This window comes from Poecilia reticulata, linkage group LG1 (assembly GCF_000633615.1).
Source record: "Poecilia reticulata strain Guanapo linkage group LG1, Guppy_female_1.0+MT, whole genome shotgun sequence".
In the NCBI taxonomy this organism is placed as follows: domain Eukaryota; kingdom Metazoa; phylum Chordata; class Actinopteri; order Cyprinodontiformes; family Poeciliidae; genus Poecilia; species Poecilia reticulata.
The window spans coordinates 11,376,279-11,386,929 of NC_024331.1; the positions used below are offsets into that span (position 1 = coordinate 11,376,279).

General features: G+C 39.1%; 1 protein-coding gene across 1 annotated transcript; it reads left to right on the forward strand.

Moving 5' to 3' along the window:
- The first annotated feature begins 4,568 nt into the window (after positions 1-4,568).
- LOC103463040 (synaptogyrin-1-like) lies at positions 4,569-10,639 on the forward strand. The gene is made up of 3 exons (XM_008406152.2): positions 4,569-5,099; positions 7,340-7,574; positions 8,373-10,639. The coding sequence occupies exons 1-3, from the start codon at positions 4,995-4,997 to the stop codon at positions 8,570-8,572; spliced, it is 540 nt and encodes a 179-aa protein (XP_008404374.1). The 5' UTR covers positions 4,569-4,994; the 3' UTR covers positions 8,573-10,639.
- The last annotated feature ends 12 nt before the right edge of the window (positions 10,640-10,651 follow it).

Below are 10,651 nucleotides of genomic sequence, written 5' to 3' on the forward strand. Positions count from 1 at the left end.
CGTTGTTAACATGTCGTAACCTGTTTTTCCGAGCCGCCTTTAAACGCAACATGAGCGCTACGATGCTCGCGCTGGGTTTACACCTGTGTGATAGTGAAGGAGACCTGCTGCTGCTGGGCAGAGCTACGCAGGTGTGTGTTAGAATCATGGCAGCAAACCAGCAAAACGCAAAGAACCTTTCACATTTTTTCCCCCAAACTAACTGACTGTTGAGTAAAGCTGTAGGATGGAGGTAAAGTTAGCTAAAAGATGACTAGGTAGCTAATATCAATACAGCACCTTAAGCTGTATTGATACAGCTTAAGGTATCAATACCTTAAGCTGTAGGTATTGATACCTACAGGGAGGGGTGTTGTTGTCTATGTTCAGCTACTATTCATTTTGCCCCCCAAAAAATTGATTCACCCCCTCTCCCTTTGTTCATCTGGAGCCGGGGCTGAGTATAACAGGGAGTCTCTAAGAATCGACCCACCAGCCCCTTCGCTCACGCACATCATTCAACCAGACAGCTATTTGTAAGATATAGGGAGGACCCAGAAATAGTTTGGAAACCACTGGAGAGGGGCCCAGGAGAAAAAGTTTGGGAACCATTGCTGAACGCCAAGAGCGAGCAAGACATCGATTCACTGATCCACACAACCATGATCTACAGCACTGACATTGGGATGTCATTCGGACTAGACAAGTGTGGTCAGATGATTACAAAAAGAGGGAAGGTCATCCATACAGAAGGGGTCTCACTCCCAGAAGGAAGCAGACATTGAGGACAAGTACCTGGGAATACCGCAAGCAAATGGCAACCTCRATGAGGTCACAAGGAAAGGAGCCACAGCCAAATACCTCCAACGAATAAGGCAAGTCCTGAGAAGCCAGCTCAATGGCAAGAACAAGATCCGTGCAATAAACAGCTATGCCTTACCAGTAATCAGATACCCTGCAGGAATAATTAGCTGGCCATTGGAAGAGATAAAGACCACGGATGTCTTTATCTCTTCCAATGGTAGACTTGGAAGCTACTAACCAAGCATAGAGGGTTCCACCCCAAATCCAGCACCCTGAGACTGTACACGAGCCGTAAGGAAAGAGGCAGAGGACTAGTGAGTGTGAGAGCCACTGTCCAGGATGAAACATCCAAGATCCATAAATACATCAAGGACAAAGCCTCAACAGACAATGGGGAACAGAGGACGAGGTGCTGGAGGTACCATCATGGGAGGACAAGCCCCTACATGGGATGTACCACCGACAAATAACTGAAGAGGCTGCTGATAGGAAATCCTACCAATGGCTAGAAAAAGTTGGACTCAAGGACAGCACAGAGGCTCTCATCCTGGCTGCACAGGAACAGGACCTAAACACCAGAGCAATAGAGGCTCAGATCTACCACACCAGACAAGACCCAAGGTGTAGGTTGTGCAAGGAGGCCCCTGAGACAGTCCAGCACATAATAGCAGGGTGCAAGTTGCTGGCAGGGAAAGCTTACATGGAACAACATAACCAAGTGGCGGGCATAGTGTACAGGAACATCTGTGCAGAAAATGGACTGGAAACCCCGAGATCAAAGTGGGGAACACCCCCAAAAGTGGTGGAGAATGACCGAGCTAAGATCCTGTGGGACTTTCAGATCTAGACAGACAAAATGGTAATGGAGAAGCAACCAGACATTGTGGTGGTGGATAAACAACAGAGGATTGTGGTGGATGTAGCAATACCAAGTGATTACAACATCAGGAAAAAGGAGCAGGARAAACTGGAGAAATACCAGGACCTCAGAGAGGAACTGGAAAAGGCCTGGAAGATGAAGACCACAGTGGTGCCTGTGGTCATCGGGGCCCTCGGGGCAGTCACCCCCAAACTGGAGCAGTGACTAAAACAGATCCCAGGTACAACATCAGAAATGTGCAGTACTAGGCACAGCCAAGATACTGGAGGAGAACCCTCAAGCTCCCAGGCCTCTAGTAGAGGATGAGAGAGAGACCACCCATGGAGGGTGAGAAGAGAATTATTTATGTTTTTTTCTTCTTGCACAGAAGAAACAGACTTAAAGGTGTTGGAAGAGTAAAATTATGCACATGACTAAATATAAAGGACAGAGCCATGTAGACATCCAAAAAAAGAGGATTTTGAAGAATTTTAGTTTTTGAGGAAGCAAATCAAAACACAAAAATGTCTGTCCCAACAAGCATTGGACTCCTAAGACACTAAAACAGCAAATGTCTTTGTTCTCAGATTAGTCTGACATGGAAGAAAACACAACCGCTGACAGTAAACATATAGCAGGATTAGTTCAGCTAGAGATAATTTTAATAACTAAAAATGGATTACAGTTAAATAGGATTAAAGTGACTCTTTTGTTCCTAAACACGTGTATGACAAAAATTTTCTGACAATATTGCATTTACAATTTTGTGGAAGTGAAGTATAATCAGAGTGACAAGGCTGTCAGTTTCAGCAGCAGATGTCACTAGTGAGTAATGAATGAAGCATCATGAACTTTTGGGAAAAGCAAAGGCCTGGAAAGCTTCATTTCTTCATGAAGCTTCATTTGGCCAACACTAATAGGAGATCTTAAATGTAATTCACAAAATACAAAAAGCTCAGAGACCAAACATTGGGAGGCTCTCAGTACGATGGTACTGAGTGTACCATGGTTAACACTCAGTCATCGGAGGACTGGCAACTCCTCTTGCGCTCTTGCTGTTGCTCTGAAGGTCCATTTTCAAATAAGCAGTAACTCCTTGGCTCCCTCTGGTGGATAACCGTAGGAACTACCCAGAACTCAACCCCCAGCGTTGTACACAGGTTTCCTTTGTGTGATATTGAAAATTGTTTGATGACCAGGAAAATCTTGGGATACATATTACAAAATGTGTGGCCAATATTATCAGATAAAGATTTCAGCTATTTAATTCCGACAACCAATAACATTTGTAGGTAATAAAACGCAAGCAAAGTGCTTTAAAATGAAATGAAAGAATAAATCATAATTTAGTTTACTGCTTTTTTTGTCTTTTCTTTTGTATTTTCTACAGAAATGGGCAAATATGATCTTCATTAAGGAAGTTTTGTTTTTTGTTTTTGCAGACACAGACAAAACAAAGTTCAAACCAGAAATTTATGATCACCGAATTAAAACACACCCTTTTTTCACTGTCTGAAGTTAAATCAGACCAAATTTCACTTACTTTTGGTAATTACCAAAAGTATTTTTATTTGCTAAGTAATGAGAGAATGTCAGAGTTTTATTTATTTTCTGTCTTCAAAATCAAACGTTTACATACAGAATGGCCTTTAAAATATGAGGGAAAAGCCCAGATTATGTTATGGCTTTGGAAACTCCCAATAGGTTAACTGAAACATTTAATTGGAGATTCACCTGTGGTTATAAAGTGGAGATAGGTTCAGTGTCCAAGAGATGAACACGTTTTGGCCTAGAATGTACAAATGAAACCCAGATGAAAACCCAAAGACCTTGTGAAGATGACAATTCAAAAAGTTCTGTAACCCTGGCACTCCTATTAAATTTATTGAATGTTAGTGATGGATGGATGGTCATATGGATAGTCAGATGCAAAGAAAAACGTTGGTAATCTGAAAATGTCCAAAGAAAATCTAATTTGTAGCATAAAAAGGTAGTTTGTGGAGGTTCCTAATCTTTTCCTCAGTGTTAGTATTTATTTAAATGTTTTCATATAAAATATTTAGAATTTCACTTTTTCTTTGGTGTTTTTTCTTTAGTGGTGGTTATTGCATTAGGTTGTTTACTAATTTGGGTGCACACATTTAGTAAACACTTTATGTTTATTTAAGATCATTAACATTTTGTTTTGCAGAGTTGGCAGAAAGGAAAACCAGGAAATGGAACAGTCCATCAGGCTGCTGGAAGCAGGGGACTTGATGTGAAACAATCTGCCTCTCTCCACTAATAGCATAATTGCTAAAACCTTTTTGGTATTAGGTTACTTTGGTTTTTATAGTTGTGTTAAAGTCAAAATGCTTTAGTTTAAATTAATGTTTATACATTATTTGTCTTTGTCTCCTTCCCCACCCCTCCTCTTTGTGTAGGCTAGCCTGTTTGTGTGCTTATTGTTAGGTCAGTTTTTGGTTTGTTATCTTGAGTTATGTTTGCTTTAGTTGATTTCTTTTGGGCCCATTTTTTTTAGATTTTTTTAGATTTGTTGTTGAAACCTTTAGTTAAGATTATCTTTTGAAAAAATAAATAGAATTTATATTTTCCAAAATATAAATTTTGGAAAATTTATATTTCTATATATATATATATATATATATATATATATACCTTTGTCCTTGTCCTTTACTGGTCGGACCGTCAGTTACACAACTTTATGAGATCATTCTGTCACTACAATTCATAAAAAATATGTATATAAGGAAGATTAATAGATGGCGCACTTGTTCACATGCGGTTCCCCTTTTCCATGCACAAGGGTGACATGTTCCACGTGTGATAAAGTATTTTGTTCATGTGATCCATATTCTATTGACATATGGAACATGTGACCATATTCCTCGAATGAACGTGAAACATGTAAACATGTTTTTTATTTGCTTGTTTTTTAATTGTTTGTTTTACCATGAAACGTTCCAAATTAACATGTATATGGTTTTTCATGTGACTCGTATCACTTCACATGTGGTATGGTTTTTCCACGTGTAAAAATCTTGTGCTTTTTCTGTAAGGGCAATTTTGATATGTTGAAATCTTTAGACTACAGGAAGGTCTTAGTTCGCCTTCATCTTCTTAAATAGAAAAAGACCAACGTCCGGAAAGCAAGACAAAAACAGAAAGGCAAACGTGGATTTGTTCAGATGGAGGTGGTGTTGAAGTCGACTGAAGACGGAGCGGCGATGCTGCAGCCTGAGATGAGCCGCGGTGACGCGCTGTGACTTCATCTGGTGGCTGGAGGAAGAACACTCTCACACCGACTCTTCTCGCTTTCTCAGCCGCGTTGAGAGAGCTGACATTCGGAGGGATGGAGACAGCGATCGCGTATGGAGCCATGAAGGCCGGGAGAGTCCCTTTCGATCCGGTCGCCTTTTTCACGCATCCCCGCACCATCCTCAGACTGCTGTCGTGGGTAAGTCTCCTCTTCCAAATGCGTGATGCGGGTCTCCATGAATGGACGGGCCTACCTGCAGCTCCCCTTTCTGATTTTCTGCTTTGCAATAATGTGATGCTTTCCAATCAAGCTTTACAGTTGTGTTTTTAGACAAAATCTCAATTTGAGGAACTTAATTTTTCTGTTTCTGTCGATAAGAAGGGTTTACGTTTTAAAAGCTTCTGCTCAGGATGAAACCCTTGTTTTCATTGTGATGTGATGCCGTGCAGTCATCATGTGTCTGTGTTTTCTCTTATTATTCATCTTGATACGGCTTAACAGAAGTGCATTGCAAAAATGTATATTTGAATAAAAAAAGAACTGAAAAAGCTAAATCTGGAGGAAGAAACTCTAGGACATATGCATTTGGCAGATCAGTAAAAATATTTTTGGTGCCTTCATGAATGAGGTAGTGGGACGTTAATAATTAATCATTTTGTTAGAGAATTATAAAGAACTCTCCATCAGATATAGCCTCAAGCTCTCAAAGTGACGTCACTTTTATTGTTAAAATAATAGAAGCAATAATCCAACTGAAAGAAACCTGAAGAAAACAAGCATTTTATTTTGACAAGACATTCTGTGATAATATGAGCAGTCCCTGTAGCTATAAAACAAAACTAATTTACCAACAAAAGAGAAGTTAACAGAAGGAATGATTCTGATCAGATTGAAAGTAATTTGACACAAATGCATAAATGAAGCACAAGGGCTCCAGTCATAATGTACTGACGACGATGCAGTTATTGAACCATCCAACAGTATCACTTAATCAATCTAATTGTGAAGGTCTGGAGTCCATGGGCAAGAAGCAGAGCATATACATGAAAAATAACTTGTTCAATTTACTAAATAAAGTTATATAAACAATTACTATGAGTTGTGTTCAGTATATGAATTTAACTGTATTTAGTAAAATCAATGAACAATATTTTGCAGCTCCAACTTAACACCTTAACTGACTGAATATTTCTTTATTAGTTTTAATTAATATAGCAGTCTTAGTTCACCTGAGACTATTACAATTTACACACAGTGTAGTGATTAGTACAATTTGTTTTGGATCATTTAGGGCAAAGCTTTAAGTGTTAGAGTTTTTTGAAAGTGTGACTTAAAGAATACAATTTGTGTCTAGTATTTAAGAATTTGAAGAATTTTAACTGCTGTTTTGTAATTCTGAAAAACTGTAGTTACAGAATTCCTCTAGGAATTTTCTCTATAACTTCAACTTCTCAGTTCCAAACCACCAATACATTTGCACTAAAAATATCTTTATAAAAACAGTTGTATTACTTAAGTTACTTAAACTTCTGAGCATGTGCAATGTCTTCTTAACTCGATATGTCAAATAGCATTTCAAATTCCAACTCATATATATCAATTAAGTTTGGTTCAACATATCACTGAGTTCATTTTTTGAGTGCATACTCAGGACAAATTGCTAGTCAATCATAGTAACCAAACCCAAACTCTAAATTTTGTATTGTTTCCTTCACACTATTAAATAACTTTATGTATAAATAAGTCAAGTCAAATTTATTTGAATAGCACATTTCAGCAAGGTATTTTAAAGCGATTTACATGATAAAACATGCAAAACAACAAATAAATAAGAAGCATTACATTATGTGCAAAATAAAGAGAAATCATGTTCCTATTATAATTAACCAAAGGCAACTACAAGCAAATGAGTCTTTAGTCTTGATTTAAAGGAGCTCAGTGCTTCATCTGGTTTGCAGTTTTCTGGAAGCTTGTTCCAGATTTGTGGTGCATATAGTATTATATTCTCTGAGCTACAGGGAGCCTGTGGAAGGACTTTAGAACTGGTGTTATGTGCTCTATCTTCCTAGTTTTAGTGAGAACATCAGTAGCAGCGTTCTGCATCAGCTGCAGTTGGAGGACAGATTTTTTTTTTTTGCCAGACCTGTGAAGACGCTGTTGCTGTAATGAGTTTCTCTAGATCTTGAGACATTAGTCCTTTAATCCTAGAGATGTGTCTAAGGTGATAGAAGGGTGACTTTGTGAACATCTTTAGCATATTTCCAACGAAAGAACTGTTGTTCTTAAACTGATTCATTTCGGGTGCTTTCAAACCTCTTTGCTTTGTTGAGAGCTAAAGTGTATTTCGATCTGCTTGGGAAATCAAGCATTCATAACTGTCTCTGTGGGTGTCATCCATCAATGACGTCTCTTAGATGATACTTTTTCTCTGTCTGCAGGTTTTCTCCATTGTGGTGTTCAGCTGCATAGTGAACGAGGGTTACATCAACATCGGCAGCGAACGTTTACTGTGCGTCTTTAACAAAAATGCTCATGCCTGTAACTATGGCATGACTGTGGGCGTGGCCTGTTTCCTTGGCAGCATCTGTTTCCTGATCCTGGATGTTTACTTCCCTTCTATGAGTAACCTCAAGGACCGAAAACGAGTGGTGCTGTTTGACCTCATCTTTTCTGGTAGAGATCAAAGACCACAAAATCTTCCTGATTTTTGTGAAGTGATAACAGAAAACAAAAAATATATATATTAAAGGAGCAGTATTATGTAAAATCGACTTTTTTGAGTATTACATCATCTTAAAATGTTATTCTCTCATCAAAATCACACATGGAGTGTTGCCTTGATTCTTTCATGCATGTTTGAGAAATTCTTTAAACTCCATAGCAACCATTCAGCTGTGCAAAACACCTGGGTGAACCGAGTGACACCTTCAAGGACCAAGCTCCTCCTCAGAGCTGCAGTGTCCAAGCTGAGATTCCACCTACCAGATCATCCCTCCCCAACAACTCCCTCTCTCAGCTCCTTCAGACTAGTCAGCAGTGATTAGCAAACCCTCGCTGGAACTACTGAGCTCATCATAGGAGCTACTTCTCAGTGAAACGTTGGTAAAAAACGCTTTTAAAGGGTTAATAGAGCAGCGATGTTATGATGACTTCCTATGGGCGGAGTTTCAGAAAGAACAGGAGTTTTTAAAGAGACAAGTGGCCCAATTTCAAGCCAGTAAATTATTATGTCAATTTTCTTTTAAGTCTCTCTCTCTCTCTCTCTCTCTCTATATATATATATATATATATATATACATATATATATATATATATATATATCAAATGACTTACTCGATCATGCTATAAAATGGCACAGAGTGCCTGGTAAATACCAAAGAACCAAAGAAAGAAAAATGTGACACAGTTGAATGTGGGGTGATGGGGTGATATGAGCAAGAAAATAAATATAGTCCTGTTTTTCTCCTTCAGGAGTGGCCAGCTTCCTGTGGTTTGTTGGATTCTGTTTTCTGGCCAATCAGTGGCAGGCCACATCTCCAGATGAGCTGCCATTGGCCCAGGGCTCAGATGCTGCCAGAGCTACTATCACGTTTTGCTTCTTTTCAATCCTAAGCTGGGTCTGTACCTTTTTTATTCACATTATGTACATGCATTACATTTCTTCATTCTGATTTCATTATCTTCATCACCATCTGATGAAGATAATGCTTATTGACCAACTGTTATTGACAACATATGGTCAATAAGCAAGACCATATCTTGTCTTGCTTATTGATGCTATTGGAAAGAATCACATTTCTTTCTTCCACTCAAGATAATCAAAGGCTTTTGTTTAAGACTCCCCCCACTTTTTTGGTTGTCCAATATTTGAACACACTTTCACACACAAGTGTGTCGTTATTGGTTATTCAGTGGTATGAATAACCAACAGTATCACAGTTTCACAAATAAAAACATCATTAAATAAATGCATGATTATTTATGCAAAATATTCTTTAACTGTAGAGGATGTACACCACCTCTCACCCATTGTTGGTGATAGCTCTTTACCTTTTTCTGCAAGAAGTGTAGAAAGTAAATCAATAGCCGAAAACAAAGTTTGAACTAATAAATTGTAATGAATTTACAACAGAATGGATAAAAATAGTGTAATGGTTACTGAAGCTGGCCTTGCCGTGCAGCAAAAAGGTTCTGGGTTCAATTCCCGGCCCAGGGTCTTTCTTCATGGAGTTTGCATGTTCTCCCTGTGCACAGTGGTTACTCTCCAGGTACTCTGACTTCCTCCCACTGATGGTCAGTTTGATTGATCTCCTAAGTTCTCTTTAGGGATGTGTGTGCATGACTGTTTGTCTTGTCTGTCTCTGTGTTGCTCTGCGATGGATTAGCGACCTGTCCAGGGTGACCCCTCCCCTCACCTGTTGACAACTGGAGATAGGCACCAGTGACCCCACTTGAGATCAGGGTGTAAAGATAATGCATGGATAGGTTTCTGAAGCTTCCATAATGCCTTTATTGAATTTTATTTTTTAACCAGGGCAGTCTCTTCAAGTTTCACTAAGATCTAGAAACTTTGAGATGCAGATAGAAATTATGTTCTTGCTTGATCATAGTTTAATAAATAATTGCACCATGGAACATTTGGTGAGCTGTTTTTTACACTTAGATTTAAACGAGGGCAAGAAGAGTTACACGTTAAACCCCAAAATTAGCAAAATGGCTAGAATTCCTTCATGATGAATACATGTGCGTTATTTTATCTTACAAGACTATTTTAAGTGATTTGCTCCTTTCTAACTAGGTGGAGTTTCTGTTTTGACCAGCAATTGATTTCTGACAAAATTAAAATGGATTCAGTAGGGTATCTTGTTGTCAACCATTTCTGGGTGGGTGGACATGACTGTGGCACTGGTCTGGGTGACACGCAGCAGTGAAAGCAGCAGATTGTAAGAAGTTGTGTAATTTGTGGAACTGTGTGGCACTTTACAATTTATTCTACCACAGTTTTTATGAACTGATCTCTAAATGACATAGCAGCTGGTGGTCTCCCTGTAATGCTTCAGTGTCATCTTTGGAGGATTATGCACATATAGTATCTGGATTCTTTTCAGTATAAGAGGTAGTTTCTCCTGTTGTTTTAGAATTTATGAACAGGTATGGTCAAAGTAGAATGCTCCTTCCCCTCAGAGATTATCCGTCATGATCCAACTTCGGGGAGCAGGAGATCAACCTCAGTACATTCATGTGCTAGGAAAAGGAGGTGTCCATCAGCGACTTTAAAGACCAGGCCTTAGGAGGATGACCCTGCCATCAATCATCCTTGCCAACGCACAATCGCTCCAGAATAAGCTAGATTTAAGGCAAATGTTAAGTTACTTACAAAACATAAAAATGTCTGTCTGATTGCCCTGACTGAGACATGGTAATCATGGCTCAAGGAGCAGGATGGAGACTTTGAACTGAAAACGGATGACTTTGGAAAACCACTGCATCTTGACAGACACCCCACAGTGACAGGGAAATCACAGCGACATGTCTTTGTCTACGTATTAATAAACAATGGTGAAATGTGGGGATGGCTAGGGAGACAAAATGTACTCCTGACATTGAGTTATTTTCTGTCTTCTTCACCCTTTTTATTTATGCAGGGAGTTTCTGCAGAAATTTGTAACTCTTGATTATATACATCCATCCATCCATTTTCTTCCGCTTATCCGGGGTCGGGTCGCGGGGGCAGCAGCTTCAGAAGGGAG